At 46.7% G+C, this 21380-nt stretch overlaps 2 protein-coding genes across 2 annotated transcripts in view; both read right to left on the bottom strand.

Annotated features, from left to right (window-relative positions):
- Positions 1-7056: 7056 nt before the first annotated feature.
- On the bottom strand, positions 7057-10391 carry OCSTAMP (osteoclast stimulatory transmembrane protein). Its single transcript, XM_009070113.1, has 3 exons — positions 10348-10391; positions 8372-9440; positions 7057-7344 (listed from the first exon to the last, which is right to left on the bottom strand). Exons 1-3 carry the CDS (start codon positions 10389-10391, stop codon positions 7057-7059), a joined length of 1401 nt encoding a protein of 466 aa, XP_009068361.1.
- Positions 10392-16836: 6445 nt separating this feature from the next.
- SLC13A3 (solute carrier family 13 (sodium-dependent dicarboxylate transporter), member 3) overlaps positions 16837-21380 on the bottom strand; it is a 15803-nt gene continuing 11259 nt past the window's right edge. Inside the window, 6 exon segments of the mRNA XM_009070103.1 lie at positions 16837-17031; positions 17630-17767; positions 18119-18280; positions 18630-18742; positions 19983-20080; positions 21085-21189. Of these exon segments, the coding sequence (XP_009068351.1) occupies positions 16846-17031; positions 17630-17767; positions 18119-18280; positions 18630-18742; positions 19983-20080; positions 21085-21189 (802 nt within the window). The 3' untranslated portion in view covers positions 16837-16845.

Genomic DNA, 21380 nt, shown 5'->3' on the forward strand with positions numbered 1-21380 from the left:
ACACCAAGAGGTGACATTTGCTGATCTCTCCCCAGAAATATCACCACATAGTCACTGCAAAACCAGATTCACCCCGTGAAGCCTGAAGGAGGCAGCCTGCTACCTCTTGGAACAGCGACTGTCACCTCCTCTCGGCCAGCTTTTAAAGCAGTTGGCTTTTAATTGAAGCACGACACAGATGGACCAATGCAGCAGCTGTTTGCTGATGCAGGAGAGTGTGAGGAAGTCAGACTTCAGCCACAGGGGTAAATTTTTAATAACAAAGGGCGAATTAGGCTGCTCTTCTTCAGAGTGCTCTAAGTGTGATGGATGTTACCTCTCTGTGCCACAGGCTCAGTCCCCCACATCCTCCTACAGCCAGGAGCATCCCAAATTAAGTCATCATTTCTGAGTATAGCTTATTTGTGAACTGCCCCTATTAACATTTTAATAGGTACATCCTTCAGACTCTGTTCCAAGTAGCTCCTGGAAGGGCTCAGGTCTTAGATATACAGCCTGAATAGTGGGGAAAAAAATGCAGTAATATACATTGGACTGATTCGATAAGTAAATGAGCCAAACTGCTGGGGATTTATCCAGCTCTGCAGAGAATAATGGCATGGGAAAAATTGCTCTGTGCAGGTCTCGGAGTGCCACTTTCCTCTCACTTTTACACCCCTATAGTACAGGCATTTGACTTGAGTCAGGCCAAGCAAGCATGGGGCACAGTGTGTTTTACAAAGTCTGTGAAAAAAACCCATTGTCATTCTGCCTGCCAAGGGATTCCCTGTCCTGTCCCATGTCACTGCCAGCTGCAGGCACCATGGGAGAATGAGCCCAAAGTGCCCCTTCCCCTCCCACTGAGCTCAACACCCATAGCATCACCTTCATACTCCAGACCTCAGGCATCAGCCACAGCATCAGCTCAGGGTTCACAACTCTTGCTGTCACCAAAAAGCTCTGCTACCAGCTCCAGAGTGCCCAATCCACTGGGAATTCTGCCTGGGTGAGCAAAAAGACAGAGGAGCAGGTGGAGGGATTTGCTTTCAGGAAAGTACAATGAAAGAGAAGTACTTCTGGTCTTTCCTGAGTCTCAAAGGCTGTAAGCAGAAACTGTGGTTTGAATAACAAAGCTGAGCCTTTGCCAGAACCAACAGGCCTTGGAGCTGTGCTGTGAGAATGGAAACATCTTCCAAAGTCCCTTTTGGGCACTGGCTGCATCATACCCTACTTAAATCACCCATCCCAGTGCTCATCGTGAGGAGAGCATCCAGGGTAGGACATGCCTGGGATCAGGACAGAGATAGGCAGAGTGATCAGGATGGATGTGATGCTGCAGGGGCATCCTGGGGGGATAATAGCAGCGATAATGCTGAGGGAAGACAAAAGCTCTGCATGCAATATTATGAAAGAATAAAACACTGGCAGAACAATTCAACTGTAATTATGGGTTATTTCATATTCTGTGACATCTAAATGTCAATCCCATAATGCTGGAACAACAAGCACTTGGTACAGCACTGTGCTGCACACCTGATGAGTGCTGCCCTGGGAGAGCTCAGCAGCCTTCAGCTCTGCTCCTGATCCCTTTCCATGCACACAGAGCCATGACATGCATCAGGAGACAACAGGCCACCCCTTCTTGGCATCCAGGTCTGGCACTCACACCATGACTGGGTGTCACACCAAACAGTGTGCCCTTCACCCTTCCCAGCAGAAATGCCCAGGCAATGACAATACATCCACCATGAGGGTGATAAAATGCTCTGAGTCCTTAGTCAGTGCCAATGTAAGTCCCCAGGAACTCACTGAAACTGTTGTCTGTAAAGTTCTCCATCACTGAACTCCATCACTGTGCCTTGCATTGCTGTCTGGGGCATGACAGAACACAAAAAAGCCTGGCTGGAACTCACCTCTCTGGTCCTGTTGCCACAGATGCTTCCCCCAGACAGGTGTCTCTGACCCACCTACCTCCAGCCCGCAGTGCTGCATGGGTCATGCCTTACCCACTCATTCTGCCAATATGGCCAGTCTGAAAGCTCAGCAGGTAGAATTACAGCAGCTCTTGCTGCTTAGCAGCCTCCTCCATCCAATTAGGCACTTCAGAGATTTTTTAAGTCTTTTCCTATGTGCACTGCTCATTGCAGTGTCCAGCCAGAGGAAAGAGCTCTCCCTGCTCTGAGATGAATTTGTTTCACCGTAGAAGGTGGTTCCTTCCTCCCATCAGCCCCATCAGGAGCACAGTGCTCACCTCCCACAGAGCACAGGATGACATGTGCAACATCAGTTGCTCCTAAGAGAGCAAAATCCATGTGGCACCTGTTTTAGGAAAGGTATAGATGGGACCAAAGTTGCTCCTGCCCCAAAGTTGCCCCTGCGCCATACACTTTGCTGGGACTGTGAACCTGGCATTGCTGATGTCCTGCTTGTATAGACCATGAAGCACTGGGCACATGGAGCAATTTCTTTTCTCCTCTGACAAAAGGAAAAGGTGACTCAGCCCATGCCAGCAGAGCCCTCAGCTATGACCTTGTCCTTCCTGTAGTCTGCAGAGTTCCCACTTCATCCTCTGAACAGCCTTGGTATATATCCTGCTAATAAAAGAGGAAGTTTTCAGACTTTCAACTTGATTGTTTCAGTTTCTCAACCTCTTTCAAAGGAAAACCTCCCACATAAGCCATGGATCACCCCTGATTAGTCATATCACTGGACTTTTAAATCTCATGGGAAATAAATTCACAGCATTGGCTTCTCAAACACGAAAGGATCTCCCCAGCTATTTCCAGGTAGGATAAGAAAATATGAAATGTCCCACTGGAACATCATGTCAGTTAAGAAATGTGGGAAAATGTATTTTTTTCACATTATGTTTGTGTGTTGAAAACATCTCTTTTGGTGATTTCATTTCCTCAATTGCTCATCAGCAGAGAAATACAGAACTTGCTTTTGCCCCTTGGGAAGGGCTGAGAAGGGTTAGAGGTGAACCTATTACTAACTGCACTTCTTCAGCATCTCCTCAACATGCCATGACATCTCGTGTTCCCTGTGAACCACTGGAGTTTCTGGCTGAAACTGGGGCTTCTCTGAGTGCCTGAGGGCTGAGCTGGTGGTCAAATCTTCTGTTGTCTTTGGAAATCAGTGGTGTGCACAGAGTCCTGGGGGCTGAGAAAGTTGCATAGAGGATTGGCTTTTATATCCACATACTGACTTTTATTGCAAAAGGAATAACCATCATTGCTTTTTCCTCATTTCCACACTTTTTGTTGCAGAATGTGAGGCTTTTTGCTCAGAGTGAAACCTTGACACAATCTGCATTCTAAAGAGCCAGAACTAGAGAAACTCTCACTCTGAATTGTATGCACAGTGCTATGAAATAGCTTTTATTTGCTTTTATTTATATTCATTAATACTTCCTTTTCTAAAGTTTGGTGCTTGGAAGTGCTTCTCCATTGCAATTACAGTGCAAATATTGTAGATAGGATAAATGCAATAAAAATGGAATTTGCTTCAATATCAGGACCTGCTTCTGGAGAGAGGTTTTGTTTGCTTGTCTGTCTGCTCTGGTGGATGCAGATTTGTGGCTATGGATGAGAACTTTCCTAGAGCATTCTCTTAGCTGAATAATATGCACTTGTGCCTCAGTATATTAAAGCCATTCATTCTTGCCTGCCAGCCAGCCATAAACAGGAACTTAGCATATATTTTATCTATGAAAAATCCACTACAATCCACCACAAAACTCCAAAGGAATCAGAGGTTTCTGGGTAGAACTTGTCTCAGGTGCCAGTGTCTTTCTGTTCCTTGGGCTGATTGCACTGGTGGAAGAAAAAGCAATTCATGGACTTTTCTCTCTGTGATTATCACTTTCCTCTAGGTAATTAAGAAACCTCAAATCTCAACAAGTGCAAAGAAGAAACTAGTCAAATAGCCCTGCCCTGTGTGCCCTGCTAGGCTGACACCTCCACTGTGCTAACTTCTGGGAAGAATGGCCCCAGGGAGTCCTGGTCAGGGAACTGACTCTGGGCAGGATCACCCCCTGTCAAAGCCAAAATAAAGGACTTTGCCCCCAGCAGTGAGCCCCACTCCGACGGGAGCTCCGGAGATCACCAACAGTTGCCATTACAAGTGCCCTCTATTTCCCAGCCCTCCTGACCCCCTCCAGTTCCCATGTCCTCATGGGTTACTGCAGCATCCAGCTCGGAACAGCAAGCAACCAGGAAGGGCAGCTGTGGATACAGGTCAACAGCAACACCTCCACTGGTGGCAGCTGAAGATTTGAACTACAGTGAGAAGCCATGGGCAGCAGGGTCATGGCAATAACAAAGCTAGGGAAAAAAAACAAGGAAGTTTGGTGCCCATCAGCCCCTCCAGAGCACCCCAGCCCTGCCTCTGCCTCAATGCACACAACCGTCTGACCCTGAACTTCCAACATCACGAATATCCAAACCCAAAAGCCAGATGTGATGAAACCCTTCCCTGCAGAATGCAGACAGGGACAGGAAATAAGAAAATAAGTAGGAGAAGCAATGCCCAGCAAGAATTTTGCCCTGTGGAGGAGGTGGACAACCAGGGCCTGTCCCGTGGGCTCCAGACCAAGCACCAGGGGCTGGAGGGTGACAGTGACACAGGACAAAGCCTCACTCTCCCCTTCCTCCTGCCTGCAGGGTGGGAGGGAGGTGCTGAGTGAAACCAAAGGAAACAAGTCACTAAGAACAGGAGTTAGGGTGGGAGTATGCAGGGGCTCTGAGGGATTAAAACCCCATAGCAAATAACAAGGCTTGTACATTAGTCCTACTTAATTAAAAATATGTGAATCAACTAACGTTGTCTGCTGGTTAATCTGTTCACCATTTCTCTGTTGTATCGTTAAACAAATTCTGGCAGGACAGCTCACCTCTCCAGTGTACAATATAGCTCTGTAATGGCATTGTTTTCTATTTTGCCACACCTTTATCTGGCTGAGGAACAACATATCTCAGGAGAGCAAAGCAATTTCCAGCAGCTCTGCCTCCCACCAGCTCCCCTGCCCAGGGAAAGCATCACAGCCCAACTGGGCACCAGGGATGATGTGGCTGATATGCTGCACAAGCTCATTATTAATGCTCATCTCTTGCCAAAAAGACAACTCTTCCCAAGGAAAAACTTTTTTAAAGGAAGTTCTTGTTGGAAGGTGACATGTTGCTGGGATGATTTGCTGGCTGAAGGATCTCTTCCCTTCTCCTCCCAGCTATTTTAACCCCTGGCTCCAGGTAATTTTGCCTACGCAATGGAAATCATTTTCCTTTCCTCCAACAGAAGAGCACAGGGCATTTTCTACAGAAACCACATGACAAAGTCTCCCAGTTGCTGCAGAGGCCAAAAAGGTGCTTGGATTAATCATCAGAACAGCAGGGAATTAAGAAATCTGGGGAGATGAATGCACCAGGGTTTTCTTCAATAGATGCTTTAAAAATACAATCCAGATCTACTTGTTTCAAGTACCTCAGAAGCTGAGAAAATTTGGTGCATCTGGCAGCAGCTGCCACTTCACTTCTGTCATTTAATCTCATTGAGGTGCATTATGTCAAATAATTACCTTAATGAACACTTTAATGGAAGGAGGGAGGAAAATAATAGAGACATGCTTTGAAGAAATGAAGCTGTGAACTTGCTTTGTTTTTAACCTGGCACAGATTTATCTCCTCCTCTGGCTCCCTCTCTTACAGAGGTGTCCAGTCTGCCTCTCTATCAAAAATAACACACTTCAGTGATGGATTTATGAATTTTGGATACATTCACGTAGTTTCTGAGTCTGAAACAACATAACATTTAAAACAATCAAGTCCAACAATTAACCAGCACTGCCTTGGCCACACTAAACCATGTCCCTAAGAGCCACATCTACACATCTTTTAAATCTCTCCAGGGATGGTGACCCCACCACTGCCCTGGGCAGTCTGGTCCAATGCTTGATAAACCTTGAAGAAATTTTTCCTAATATCCAATCTAAACCTCCCCTGGCACAAGTTGAGATTGATTCATCTCATCCGATCACTTGTTACTTGGGAAGAGAGACTGACACCCAAATTGGCTCTATTGGCTGTTCTCATCCTCTTCTGAGGTCCTCCAGCTGTTTTATTTGTATTTTATTTTGAAGAGCCATTGTGAAGTGATTTTGTGAAGTCCTCATGTGCTGATTTCCTCCTCCACCCATGTCCTGGATGTGTCTCTCACGGTCATATTGGTCTCAAATTTATTTCAGTTGGTTTATTCACTTTCTTAGGTGAATAAACTAGCTTCTAAATTTGTCCAGGCTACCCAGGTTTCTGTGCACAAAACCAGAAAGAAAAACTCTTTGAAAATTAAGTTAATTGAGTCAAATGAGTTTCTTTTCTTCCTGCCTGAAGGCATAGCTTGAAAAAGAAAGGCAGTGTGTACTTCTAGCATGGATATGGTGGAAGAGATAAATGAGCTCTTCTCCCACTCCAACTCCCATGTATTTCCCAGTCAGCCTTGCCTAATGCTGCAATTACGCTCCAAGTCAGATGAGCCCTCTCCCACCATTCCTGAAGCAGCTGAGTTCAGACCCATTTTTCTCTAATTAATGCCAAATGTGACATTTTGCCTTTTGTTTTGTTTTGGTTTAGTATGGTTTGGTTTGGGGTTTTTGGCAAATGTTTTTTCCCCAGACTGCAAACAGTTCTCTGACTGGAAAATGCAAAGTGTGAAGCCTGTGCCCAGTCACTGCCACAGGTCTCAGGTGTGGGAGCAGACCCTGTGTCACTGGACAAGTGCCACAATGTGCTTGCTCTGGTCAGCAAGGAACCCTGGGAGCAGTAAGTGTACACAGCACCTGGAAGGAGGAGGCAGAGAAGAAGTCTGACAACTGTTGCTAAAGACTGTATATATTATGCAAACAAGGGGTAAGAAAAAGGAATCATGGGTAGACAAATATGCAGGAGTATGAGTGATATGAAAGTACTAGGGAGCTGTATAAAAGCTAACTGGGAGAGAAAATAAAGGTCTTTGTGTGTGAGCAGAACGGAGCCCGTGCCTCATTGCCATACTCAGGCATCCCCTCGATTTCCAAAAACACCCTTAGTTCTTCACACAGTTTTGCTCCTTCTTTTGCCTCCTGGACAGCTTCCTGTAGAGGTAGAGCAGTCTCTTCTCCTCCCAGCTCTGGAAGAAGGAGGCTGCGATTTTCCGGCACAGACGGCGTGCGTAGGTTTCCAGGAACACGGTGGCATAGAGGATGCAGAAGAGGAGCCCCAAAACGAGCAGCACAGAAGGATTGGGAGGAATTGGGGGGCTGATCCTGCAGTGGGCAGAGCTGAAGGTCAGATGATGATGGTAGGTCCTGTCAAAGTCCTGAAGTGTTAATTTCTCAGAAGGAAGCAGAAGAAGTTTGAAAAGATAGCGTAGGATCCCTATTTCAGCCTGAAATAAGGAGAGTTAAAGGTAAATGGGGTATGAACAAACCAAAATCAAGTGGTTACTACAAAACCATTAGTTTAGGGGTGTGTCAGCATTGATTCAGTTGTTACAGCATCAAGAGAAGGACACTGAAGTGTATGCACACTGCAGGCTGAGCGAGAGTAACAGTGTGACGTGTAGGCACTGAGTACTCAGCACAGTGAGATCCAGTCCCATTTGTAATCTTTATCTGCTGCCACAGAGATCATAACAGGTATTCACTGTGTGAGATTACAATGAAAGAGGTCATCCAGACAGCAGTATTAGTGGCTCTTATCTGAATATTAGAGGCTTTTTCTAAGCCCTGATTATTTTCCTGTAAATCCATCATAACCAAGTGTCTGCACTAAGGATCCTGGGGCTGGGGAGGGAGACAGGCTGCATAGCATAAGAGGAAAGGTAAAACACCAAAACAAAACTAGTCCAGATAAAGGATATTGAAATAGAAACTGGGGAGGTTCGTGGAAAAGGATTGCACAGGGTGACAACAAAGCCAGTGAGCAGAGCTTTCTACTTAAAGAACAGCCAGTGCATTAAGGTGAGGACACATCCTCACAGCCAAGATGTGTTCGTCAGCTTCCCCATTCCTTCTGGGCACCCACTCTGCAGTGGGGTGACTGCTGCAGGGACTTCTGTTCCTTCACCTTGCCTAGGGAAGGGACTTGGAGCTGAAGGGACACCTGATGGCTGCTGCTCCAGTGTCTTTGCAGCAAAGGGCACTATTTGCTCCCCTCCTCACACCCAAAGGGTTGTAATTTGGAGCAGGTGTCTGCTGCTATTTGATGCACTGGGAGGAGCCACTGAGGTTGTGCCACTGCCTCGTCCCCTCAAAGCCTATTGCTCCAGCTGTCTGCTAGGGAGGGAAGTCAGGATTGTGTAAGAAGGGTACAAAAAACACAATCCCCCATCATGCTGTGACACACAGCAGGGTTCCCACGCAGGGCAGGGCAGGGCACCCAGCTCTTACCCTGTATTTGATGTGGAGAGTGATGGGCACCACAGAGAACTGAGCTGCCTTTCTCACCGCAGTGTCTGCCATGCTGAATGCAAAGTGGTCCATTGCCACAACCACCAGCATCAGCATCAGGGCCACAGTGAGCAGCACAGCGTGCACGAGGCACAGCATTGCTTCTTCCCGGGACAGCTTCAAGCCTGTTGGTCGGATGAGGTTTTTGGATGAGCTCCCCAGCAGATGAGCTGCTTTTCTGTCCACAGCTAAATGCTTCAGCTTCTTGGTCATGTAAAAATTGTCAAAGCGGAGGTTGGTGAGGTAATTTTTCAAATACCAGGTGGACTCAAAACAGAGATAGAGCATGGAGAAACCAGCAACCAGCTTGTTGCCTACTCTTACAGAGTCTTTGACCAGTACCTCAACAGACAAAAAGTCCCTACTAATTTTCTCACTGGCAAAGTGCATGTGTTGGTAAATTGCAGAGCTGTTCTGAAGCAATGAAAACTGAAAATGTCCATTCATAGGCTTATGAATGGAATGAGCTGTTTGTTGGATGGCATTCCCAAGCTCCCAGGAAGCTGTCCTCAGCAGAGCAGTGGAGTTCAGAAGACTCTCAGAGGAATTCTTGCAGATGCACTTAATAACCTGCAGTATGGTTTTAATGTTGCTTATGATGTTGGGTGTTATGTTCACCACTGCTATCATGATGCAGGTTGACAAGAGAAGTTTACGGCCTTGCTTGGTACCTAACGTAGGCATGATCATGCTGAAGACACAACGGGCAGGATGCACCAAGAAAAGGGTCAGGAGAAGGAGCAGACTGAAGGAGACAGTCATTGCAACAGAGAGATGCCAGGAATATTCCAGGGAAGCAAACATCCAGTTGTAAAAGAGGCCTCCTATCAGTGCTGTAATGCAGGAACACTGCAGAAACAAGGTCCACAACTCTCTGCTGTCTGCTGGGACAGGCTTGGAGTAAATACACCATAGGTCTGCCATGGTACTGTGCACCTTTGGGAACAGAATGTCTTCACAGTAGACACGTGCTCTCATCCTGTGAAAAGAACAGGTACCTAGGCATTAGCCGAGGAAGTCCATAAATGTACTAATTAGGGGTCTTTCTCAAGATGATCACTCATGGGTCTTTATAATGTCTTTCTCTGAGTGCCTCTGGTCTCACTCTTCTCTGCTTCCCTGCTAGTCTGAGTAGCTGGGAGTCAGATTTCCCCTGGAAGCAGCAGGACAGGGAAGTTCAAGGCATTTCTTGAAAGATCAAATACCAAGTACAATATGACTGCTCCTCCTCTAATGCAAGCCCAGGAGAGCATTGTGTTATTCATAAGAGAGTAATTCCGAGGGGTCAACTTGTTGGCAGTGGCTGACTGTGGCTTTAGAGGTTACTTAGAGGATTTTGGAGGGAGAAAGAGGCTCCTGGCTGTTGTGGAAATTGTTAGACCAGCTCTGAGTTTACAAGATGTTAGTGGACAAGAGGCAGTTGAGTGGCAGTTTCTGCTCCCTCTGCCTCTTAAGAGGAGGCCGAACACAAATCTGCAGTTTTAAGGGTGACAAACAGAGAACTGCTCAGAGTAAACAGTTTCACACTAAAGCTGCAGTGCCAGAGGAAATCTCCAAGGATAAGAATTTGGCCACTGCAGACAGGATGAAATGTCCCATAAAGCTATTTAAATGTCTAATGGAAACAAACATTTGGGAAGGAATATAATTTCTCAGGCTTCACATCTGGAGTGACTCTCTGGAGACCAGAAAACCTGGTGGGGAGAAGAGCTTGTCCCCAGGGTTAAAGCAAAGCAGACAATCCCTCTCTCCCACTGCTTGACAGCAGACTCAGCTATCCTTTGGGGCAGAATTTTGACTAGCAAAGAAGGTTTTCAGTGGAAAAAGGCCATACAACAGCTATTAAGACAGAGGGAAGGAGAGGGATTAAAGCAAACACTACATACCCAGTGGCAGTGAGGTGCCCCAGACTTGCTCGAAAGCTCTCCATGCTCCAGTGCTGTATATCTCTGAGAAAGGATCCCAAATGTGGCTGTTAGGAGAGGCAGGATAGGAAACCAAGGCAGCACCAGAGAGCCAGAACTCAATAATAAACAAAAAAAAAAAAAAAAAAAAGATGTGTAAGGCAATTCAGATCAGCAGTGCTGGCAATCCTTGAAGTGAGTGGGCAAACCTGGAGTGTGAAGCCTGGAGAATAACACCACTACAGAACAGTGCTGGAATGCTCAGCACTGCTCAGGCTTTACACCTCTTCTGGTCTTACTGTTATTGCAGAGATGGCTTATTTTCATGACACATAGCTGAAAAAAATGAGTCAATGACATATGGGCTGACAAAGATGGAACAAGCATCACATGGAACGTGGGGTGTCGCCATCCCTTATAGGGAATCAGCTGACTGCTCCTCACACTGCCCACCAGCAAGCAGCAGGACTGGCATCTCTCTCGGAGTGAAGGGGAGCTTTTCCTCTTTCAGAAATCAGTCATGGCACAAAGAGCATGGCAGGATCCAGCAAACCATGTGCTGGTAATTGTCTGTTCTGATTGCTCCTCCCTGCTAAAACTGTGTGCAGGGTTCACAAACTGCTTCAAGGTTCATCTCAAGGCCAGTGTTCAAGACCAGGCTGGATGAAGCCTTGTGCAACCTGATCTAGTGATGAGGTGTCCCTGCCCAGGAGGTTGGTACTAGATGATTCACAAGGTCCATTCCAACCCTTAATTCTATGACTCTATGATTCTCACAGTCCTAGCACAGGAAGATGAAGCTTCAAACTTGAAACTTTCCCCTTTTTTTATAGCCAGAAAATGCACTGCAGAGAAAACCTAGCCACAGTCAGGATTCCCAAACTGCTGAGAAGCTCCCAAATATACCAGCCAGGATGTGCAGCCCTCTTGGGACCAACTTGCCTGGCCCTCAGGATGTGCAAGGCACAGAGCTCCAGCCACCAAACCTGCCCCCCAGGAGACAAGGACCAACCCACAGTGTTTGTCCCTCAGTTATGAGCTTGTGGGTTACAGAAGCCTTCCCTGGCTCCTGCCAAACCTGCTCCTTTGCCAGATGCTCTCACACGAAGCCACCACTTGTGGGCAAAGGTGACACAGCTCATCCAGCCGCAGCTGAGCCCATTCCTGCAGGGAACCCATTGTCCCGTGCCGAGCCAAGCCCTCCCACCAGCTGGAAACTGCCAGGCCCCCAGGATGTTCTCATGCTCCCCTGGGTGAGAAAGGGCAAAGGTCTGGAAGTCATCCCTGTCCCAGCCACCCCTGGGAGCAAAGCACGTGGGGCTCTGCCCTCTGGAGAGCAGTGGGAGAGCAGCACCTTCCCCAGGGGACATGGTTGGACCCCCCAGCAGTGGCAGTTGTTGGAGGAGGAGGAACGATGAGCACAGCTGGCAGAGCAAACTTCCACCTGCCTCCTGAGCCCGTCCTGCAGGCACTAGGCAAGGCCCTTTCTGCCCTTGCTGCTCTGCTCAACAACTCCACTGTACAGTTAAAAAGTTTTTGTTTTTCCTGTGTGGCTGGTGAAGCAAAGCTTTCCTCCTGGTGCCCTGGAGCACAGAGGCCGGATGAGAATTCTGACTGGCTCCAGCCGGGAAGAGGCACCAGCCAGGCGGGTGGGAAAGAAAGTGCTGTTTGTTTGGAGCATCCATAGCAATTGCTTGCACAGGCCATGAATTAGGTCTTGAATTCAGTGTGCAGACTATAAGGGACTAGCCCAAAAGACCCATAGCTGGAGCCTGTGAGGCTCATCAGCTTCTCCTTCTAAGACTAAGTGTCTTTCTCACTGTACTTCAGAGCTAACTGATATTAGCATCAGCCCCTGGGACCCCATCCAGGCTACACAGGCAGCTTTCTGGGGCAGCAAACAAAAATTTAGCAATAGGCTATAAAGAACAAAAAAACCCTCAAGTCCACAACACTGTGCTGAGTGTTTGAGTGTTTTCTGAGTCTGCTACATTATCTGGCAAAGGGACCTGAAGTCTGGGGGGGAACTGTTTAAGCAGTAACTCCAGGCGGCACCAAGAAGGGTTTGTTTGTGAAGTCTGGATTTTTCCTCCGTCTCAGCTCAAAATTGATCCCTGCAGGATGGACTACAGGAGAGGAGAGGTAGAATATCTTCTATTTTATACCCAGACCTGATGACCTGTGCTCATAGGGATACCCGGGGAATAGCTGGGAGCGGGACACAGGCAGGACCAGGACACGGGCAGGGCAGGACTGTGCATCGCAGCGAAGCAACTCTGACATCTTGTGGTCACACTCTGCTGAAGGACTTCGAGGTCCGGCTCATTCCGGCTCAAAAGCAAAGACGTCTGTGGGTGGGAGAGTTTTAAGGAAAACAGAGGAATATTAGGAGAAACGCTGTGTCCCCCCAGGATGCTCCGAGGTGCATTTTCTAGCCCTGTGTCACTCCCAGGTGGTATATAGGGACATTGCTTTCTTGCCAAGATCCAGTCTCTACAGAGCTCAAGCCCTAAAATTTTTTAACATCATCGATTTCGACTTTTTAGTACTACAGGAGGAGACAAAGAGCCCCACGTGCCTGCAAGAGGTTTGCTGGAACTATGAGACAACAAAGGGTTTCGTTGGCATCGTAGCCAGGAAGCAGAGCCTGATTTTGCCTGGACTAGGGATGGGCACTGAGCTTGTACCCACCAGGACAAAGGTTTTACATCCAGTTCTGCTTTGCAGATTACAGTGTTCAGGGTGAATCTGTGCCAAGACACCTGCAAGTTCAACCTGCAGTGACAGTGTGACCCTGTGGTGGTGACCGTGATGGGAATGGTGCAACGTAAAGGAGCAGCTGTACCCTAGGTGGAGCATGGGCTGCATGAACTGTACAGCTTAATAAAATGACTGAGAGAAGAAGATGAATGGAGGGCAAAAATAGAACGATTTAAGGCTGAAGGTATTTCTCCATAGCAATATCATCAGCATCTCTTGATCACGTCATTCTGCCCATTCAAGAAATTGGCAGTGTGGGAAAGACTAGCCAATTAGTGGTGGTTCTTTGCTTGTTAAAATTACATGCAAATGAACAATTTTTGGTAATACACAGCCAGATCACATGTTCTTAGGTTTCTACTATAGAAAAATAGAAAAATCCCAGCAATATCCTTTCAGTGACCAATGAGGGATAAATGTGCTAAGGGAACCAAGGCTATCTAACCTGCAGTAGCTGAATTCCCCCTGTCATGCCAGGCTTTCTTTCATTTGTTTCAGGAATCTTTCCCTTTCTCTCCCAAACTTCCAGCATCGCTGCTGGATGCAAACTGGCTGTGCACAGCACTGGACTCACTCCCCTGTAAGGACCCACAGAGCAGCTCTTCTGTGTGAACACTTTGTAAAGCGACTTGAATGCTTCTGGGATAAAAGATACTACAAAATGCTTTCCTATTGTAAATAAACCAAAATGATTTTCCTCCAAGTGTCTCAGGAGAACATGTGGATGTTGGTCCAGGATTGGATGGGGAACATCAAAGGAGTAAAGCAGAGATATTCTGGATGTTGAATTTCAATGCGTGAGTGGCATTTCCTGTTAATTAAAATTCACAAGGAGGCTGCTAATGTGAATGGCTTTTGTGATGGTTGTTGGATTTTTACATTCCTAGAGAAATGGTGCATAGGCAGGCAAAGTTCCTCTAAAATAACACAGTCAAAGTTATAGAAGGTTAGTACAGCACTTGACATACTCTTTCCTGGGAATTTTCATATCTGTACTCATATCACAGACCCTTCAAGACTAATGGGGTTGACTTACCATTAAAAGCTGCTTTTGGCAAATCTTAGTACTAGCAGCAGCAAATGGAATCAGAAACTATTCATGCAGGCCTGTTCACCTTTGAACCCCTGAAACACTAAATCTTTAAATCTCTGTTTAAAAAAAATAAATTAAAATTCAAGCATCCCAGACTAGTCCTGCTCTCACAGATGCCTAGATATGAAAGAGCAGAATTAGGTAAGTCTGTCCTCCACATGCCTTAAACCAGATCCTCTGGGGAGCCCTGGGAAACACAGAGGCTGCTGACAGCTGGCAGATTAAAGAGGTTTAGGATCCAGGTGCTTTACACACCTTTGGCCCCACTATGCACCTTGGGTAAGTCATTGGTCTCCCTGCCTCAGTTCCTCATGTTGGCACAGAGATCATAAACTTTCCCTGGCTGTATTTGTGAAATACCTTCTGATCTCTGGATAGGCAGTGCCACAGACATGCCAGGTCCCTGGGAGTAATTTTTGGAGACTTTTACACAGGCTCTGTGGTCTCAGTTTGGCTTTCAAACCCAAGTAAAACCATTCTCCTGGATTCAACAAGGAGTCAGAGCTGAGACCGTAAGCAAACCTGCGACTCCAACATCTGCAAGGGAGCTGGGCTGGATGTTACCCTTTGAACCTTGGAACCAGATGATCCCAAGGTCCTCACTGTGCATCCTCCAGGCTGCAGGGACAAAGGCAGCTCTGTCCCAGTGACGGACGTGGATCCCCTGCAGCAGCAGCAGCAGCTCCAGCAGCGCAGGGCAGCGGGACAGGGCTCCTTGCTGCAGTGCCTGCCACACAGGGCACAGCCTGTTCCTGGCCTGGGACAGCAATGCTGGGCTGTTCACAGACAGCTGGCTGAGAAAGCAAACTGCAGGGAGCAATTTTCCCCTCCCCATTCAGCCCATCTTTGCTAAGGCATGATGAGCAGCCATGCAGAACGACAGTGCCCAAACCCAGCACAGCCAAGCAGGACAGTGATCTGGGGTATGCCCAGCAAAGACTCCTGAGCAGAGCAGCCCTGAGGTGCTGGGGAAAGGAAGAGCTTTCCCATTGCTCCACTGCTTTACAGGCCTCTGTTTTGCTCCGACGAGGAGGGAGACCTCCCTGCCCTCTTGCTCCTCCTGGGGAAGCACTGCCCAAATCAGGGGTGAAGCCAGGGCAGGGGAAGGCTCAGGCTCTGTTTTTCTCCCCTCAATCTACAGAGCAAACAGGACGATGTGACGTGCTAACAAACGTGCTTTATTTTAAGTTTTCCACAATCATTAAGGATTTTGTTTAACTTAAGGATCTTGTTGAACATTAAAGGATTTGTTTTAAACTTGATTGATCAAAGTTCCACATTCAATTGGTTTTGGCAATTTCAGTTCAACTCCCTCAAGTCCCCACCTGCCACATGGCCCTAGGGTAACCCCCATAGGGCAACCCCTGCAGCAGCAGCTGTGGCTGGTGTGCATCACCCTGCCAGCTCTCCCACCTGGCCTTGGGGGTTATCAGCAGCACAGGAGCAGGGGGGATGCACTGGATTCCTACCCCAGACCAGTCCACCTTGCCAGCTCCACCAGTTTACATCATCAGAGAAACCTGTCCCAGCACAGGGACCCAGTCACTCACCTTCCCTAAACCAAGAATCAGATTGTTTATCATTCAATCATCTATTTCAATGACTGATTGTTTAAATTTAACATTTAAGATTCTTACAGAAAAAAAATAATAAAAAGAACTGGATAAAATGGTGATTAAAATCACAGTCAATTTGCAATGCTTTCATTGAAAGTACCCGAGCAATCTGATTTAAAAAGATGTTAAGAATCAAAGCCTATTTTTCAGAAATGTCAAGAATATTCCAATGCAACTTGTCCACTGACCTGTGACTCAGCAGATCATTTGTGAGTGAGTCAATCTCACAAACCTAAGACTGGCCACATTTACCAATGGTGAAACACCACCGATGTCCAAAGTTACGTCAGAAGGTAATTTGGTCCCAAACCCCCATCTGTGTACTCAGTGCAAAGAACCAGGCAGCAATTATGTCCCAGGTTCTCAAAATATTGACCATGCTTGGAAACAAACTGTGCCTTCCTGTTTCCAAAGCATGGAGCAATGCACCAAGTCCTACCACACATCTCCTGAATCATCCCTTCACACACAAACTTGAAGAAATAGTCTTCATCCTCCGTCAGGGAATCACTCATGAGATGGTAATGAGACCCCATCCTTCACACCCTGCCAGAAGCACCTGGCCAGGCCACCTTCCCCCAGCCAGATTCTGATACACTCACTCACATTGGGTTGCACATAAATAATCCAGTTGCCTGCACCCTGTTCCCAGGGCTGCTCTCCAAAGCGAGGTAGGGTATCAGAAACTAGAGCTGCAAAGCTCACTAGCTCTCATGGGGGGACAGGCATCTACCCAAAGATGCTCAATGCTTACAGGTTGTCCAGTTAACAACCACCTACAACAGAAGGACTCTGGGAGAGTCAGATTGGTACCTGCAGAAGGTGGGGAAAGATCTTCAGAGAAAAAAACAAATGGATGTTGTGACACTGACCAGTATTTCTAAAGATAAAATTACACCAGAAGGTCCCACACAGTGTGAGCAGCCACGTGGCTTTTCCTCCTGTGCATACTCTGACGATTCCAGTGCCCCAGTCCTAAGTGAGTGAGTCCTTCCCCGGGGGTGGCTTTGTTCATATTTTATTTAGTGCACTTAAAGTGACATTTTCTACAGCTGTCACGAGTGAGGTGGCATTTTCTGCATGGATGTTGGCCCATGCAGGGAAGGTCCCCAGCTGGAAGATGCTCTTGGCCCATGTGTTCATAGCCAAGCTAAGAAGCAGAACTCCCATAAGATTCATGAGCAACCCAGTTCTTGCCTACAAAAGAAATACAAAGACAACTGTTGAGTTTAGACAGGACATCTACAGCATGTGAAGCATGAAGCTATTTGAGTGTAAACATTATAAAAATGGAAGGCTTAATTGCCGTTAATATTAGCAACATCTTCAGCAGGCTTTGAGCCACAAAGGCCATTCTGCAGATGCTTACCAAGCTTTGATCCATCAAAAACATTAACATCTGTTTAGCCTCAGGAATGTGAGCAGGAACTGGGACTAAGCCTAATTTTACTCATAAGCTTTATTTCACTGAGCTGGGGAACTTTTCCTGCATCCAGAAACCTATGAAAGGTTGAGCTTCTGATACTAGAGGAACAGGAGCAGGTCTGGGAGATGCTGAGTATGTTCAAGATAATTTTTAGTCACCATTTGGAGTCATGGCAGCTCCAAATTTCACAGGGCTGAACTTTATACAGGCTCCTTCCATATCCCTGTGCCTCAAACACTGCTGAAAACAGCATCAGACTCCTGTCTTCCCACTTTACTACATATTGAACTATTAACAATCCAGAAAGTCCCATTTTTTAAACACTCAGGCTGATTGTTTGCAGCATTTTCTGTCTCTAAAAGAACTTACCATATCCTTGACCATCAAATGTCCAGAGGAAAATGCAATTGAGTTGGGAGGTGTGGAGACTGGCAGCATGAAGGCATAGGAGCATCCTATAGTTCCTGGTATCATTAAATAGAGGGGATTCACTTTCAGACGAATGGCCTGGAAAACCAGAAAGGAACAGAAATTGCACCTTGGGCATTCAGAGTCACAGACAGATGAAACAAAGAATCCAAACAGCTGCACAGTGTGCAGAGCCCCATCCCACCACCTGCAATAAAAAATCACATGCCTTGCCAACAAAGTCTGGAGGATTATTATCCTTCAGTGTCCATGTTATGCTACAAGCACTTGCTTTGTTGTTCTCAAGGATTTCAAAGTGCCTGAAGCCCAGGAGCAGGAGAACTACATGGTGCCTGTCCCTGCACAGACCAAACACAAACCTGCCCACCCAAGGGGCAGGGAGGGGAGTGGGGCAAAGGAGCAGCTGGTCTTGCCATGGGACAGCCTTACCAGCTCTGCCAAGACAGGCAGAAAGATGATAATAGTGGCAGTGTTGCTGGCAAACTCTGTGAACAAGGCGATGACAACTGTGATGAGGATGACAGCCACGGGTGGTGGCACACCCTCCAAGGGATGCAGACGGCCTCCTATCCACACAGACAAGCCAGACTCCTGCAGAAGGGGAGAACAAAAAGGAGAGTGGTCCTCCTGCAACCCTACAGGGGAACTGATCCTCTCCTAGAACTGCAAATTACATGTGAGACCTTCACTGACCTACACAAGCACCTCTGTGCAGTGTCCTCAGGGGGTCTAACAGCAAGCAGTTTGCAAGGAGTTGTAACCTCCTTAGCTATCTGCTGCATATTGCTGTCACTTGGAGCTGAGAAACATGTCCTTCAAGTGTGGTGACTCCACTGATACAAGTTTCCCAGAGCCAAATGAGAAACCCAAGTGACAATCTGATAAGATCCAGCTCTGTTGGGCAGGATGACTGCCACATGGCATCTGTGGCAGGCCTCACCTCACAGCCCTTTGCCATGGCAAAGCCTCCTCCAAGCAGCAGGATGATGTTCCAGGGCACCGTCTCTTGGGCCTTTCTCCAAGTCAACAAGGGCTGTGTCTCTGTGTTTGGTGCTAGACAAAGAGAAAAGCCTCATGTCAAGCACCCACCCAAAGAGGAGCATCAGTCATCATCTGACAGCATGATATCATGAGCCTGACAGCAGCACTGCACTCACAAACCATGAGTTGCTGAAAAAATATACATATAGAGTCTCTTAAGTTAGGCAATTAAAAGATCATTTAGCTTAGTATCAGAGCTTGAAAAAAGGAAAAGAAATTCTAGCATTAAAGTTTACTTTGAGGCTTTCTTGAGGGAACATTTTATATCAGGTTAATTTTCTCTCTGTAACAGACATAAACATGGTCCTCAACAGATGGGAGTCCACGGAAAGAGGAAAATTTCTGCCATTTGAATTACGAAGATGTTATTCATTTTCCACTTGTCGCTCAACAGCCAGCAGAGAGCTCCTCTGCCCCAAAAGCCATCTCTTAATACGTGGTGAAGTGAGCTCTGTCGTATGCAAGGATGCACTAATGGGACTGTAATCTTCTGTTGAACAAGGGCACATATTTTATCCCCAGGAGGCCTGATTAAACATCTTCCTGCGGGTGGACAACACAACAAATGTGCATGACTCAGAGCAGCTGGTATTTTGTTCCCACAGACCCCAGGCAATGCTCCATCATCCACGAAGGGCCTTCATCAGCTGCATCTCCACATTAAGATCATCTCTTATTCCAAGTGACTTATGAATTAAAATTTGTATCTCATTGGTACTCAAAAGGACAGACCCAAGGCCTAAAGAGACTCCTGGTACCAAATACTGCTGCAGAATTTGCACTTTAGGAGTTTAAATTCTAATTCTAGGCACTGAGGAAGGGCACCTATATCTGAGTATGGACAACTAGCCCAGCTCTGCCCTCTCAGGGGTTCCTGCTCCCCTCAAGGGACAGGAACTGTCTGGGACTGAGCCACCAAACCTCTGTTTCACAATCAGGTCTGCTACGGTAAATCAACACTGATTTTGGTTTGCTTCAACCTGCCATCACATCATCCCTGACAGCAACATGAGCAACTGAGTCACTCCTGCCACCAGCAGCAGGGCAGTGACTGTTAAACCTCTTCAGGCACTTCAGAAAAAAAGTCTCTGTAGGATCAAATGGCACCTTCAAGCCACAGTGCTCAGACAGCCAGCACAGCTGCTACTGTTTGGTGCAGGTCCAAGGGGGATAGTCTTGGCTCTTGTCCCATGTCTGCCCTGCCAGGACATAGGCAAGCACAGAGTCCCTGCCCAGAGGGGTCTCTACTCACCTTTCAGGTCAAACCACCACCTGAAGGAAGGTTTTTGTGAAGGGAAGAAGAACAGTATAATCACAATGGTGATTCCCGTAACTGCATCTGAGATAAACCTGTCCAAAAGCAGCAGAAACACATGTAAGAAGCACAAGCCTGTAGAATTACAAAGTTTATGAGAACAGGGATTTACCAAAGAAGATTACAAGTTTCCCTCTGCTTTAAACAATGCTCGCTGTTCACAGTTCTTTTCTGTTTTAATTCCCTGTCGAGCTACATTTCTACGATGGGCTGTGAACCCCCCAGAAAAGCTGCCCTACAAAAGGAAAAACCAAGAGCTAATCCCCACCACACCGATGGTCTGGCTGTTCTGACTGCAGAGTCATGAGGACAAGTTTCCTCAGCTCACTGCAGGGAGGAAGAGAGGCAGAACCCAAACCATCTTATTTATTAGAGCTGTCTGCAAAATGCTCAGACTCTCAGGTGAAAGGCAGACTCCATCCAGTAAAGAGCTTAAGCATGTGTTAGGCTTTCAGGAGCTATTAACTGATGAGGAAAAAGTCCATAACTACTTTGTAGTATTAAGGAATCATTTATTAAACTAGGGCCTTATTTGAAGAACAAAAAAAACCAACCACAAAACTATGAAAATCTCTTCTATTAAGAAATGACAACACCCTCTCTGAGCTTTAGCATTCCCAACTGCTGTATCCATTCATCTTCCCAATGTATGGATGTCACAGGGGACACAAACTTGCCAAATAGACAGGATAGCACTCAGGGTCAGCTCCTGCCATCTTTCTTCAGTCTCCAGACCTCCAATGAAATCAGTGGATTGCATAAAGACTTCACTATTTCATTATAAATGTACCTAAAAACAGCATTCCCAACATTAAACCCTGGGGATGACCTCAATAGACACATCCCACCTTCCCACTGGCTTCATGTACCTCCTTCTGGGAGACAGAGACCAGAAAGTTGGCTCTGCTACTTGCAGCTCAGCTTAATTTATTCCAGGAAACCTGAGTGATAGTGTTAAGCAATACAATCAGAACCCAGGAACCTCAACGACTTGGAAATGCCATTGAAAAATGGGACAGTGGAATGAAAATAGTCTTACCCTGGTGCAAACAAGCTTGCCCAACCTGGAATAAATTTGGGATCCCTGGAGAACAGCATGATTGCAAACATGCAGAAGAAGAAGAAAATTGCCTGTTCTGCAAACCTGAAATGAAAAGAAATTAGGTTAAAATGCTGATGTGGATCCAAGCTAGGACAAGTATTCAGCTCCTGCTGCAGCAGCTTGGGTGAGGAGTGAGGCCTCCATTGGAATAGACTGTAAAACTATTTGCAAATACTGATGTTTGCCAGCAATTCTCTCCCATTGGAAGACATTAAGGAGAGGCAAGATGGAGA

Source organism: Acanthisitta chloris, unplaced genomic scaffold (genome assembly GCF_000695815.1).
Source record: "Acanthisitta chloris isolate BGI_N310 unplaced genomic scaffold, ASM69581v1 scaffold660, whole genome shotgun sequence".
NCBI lineage: Eukaryota > Metazoa > Chordata > Aves > Passeriformes > Acanthisittidae > Acanthisitta > Acanthisitta chloris.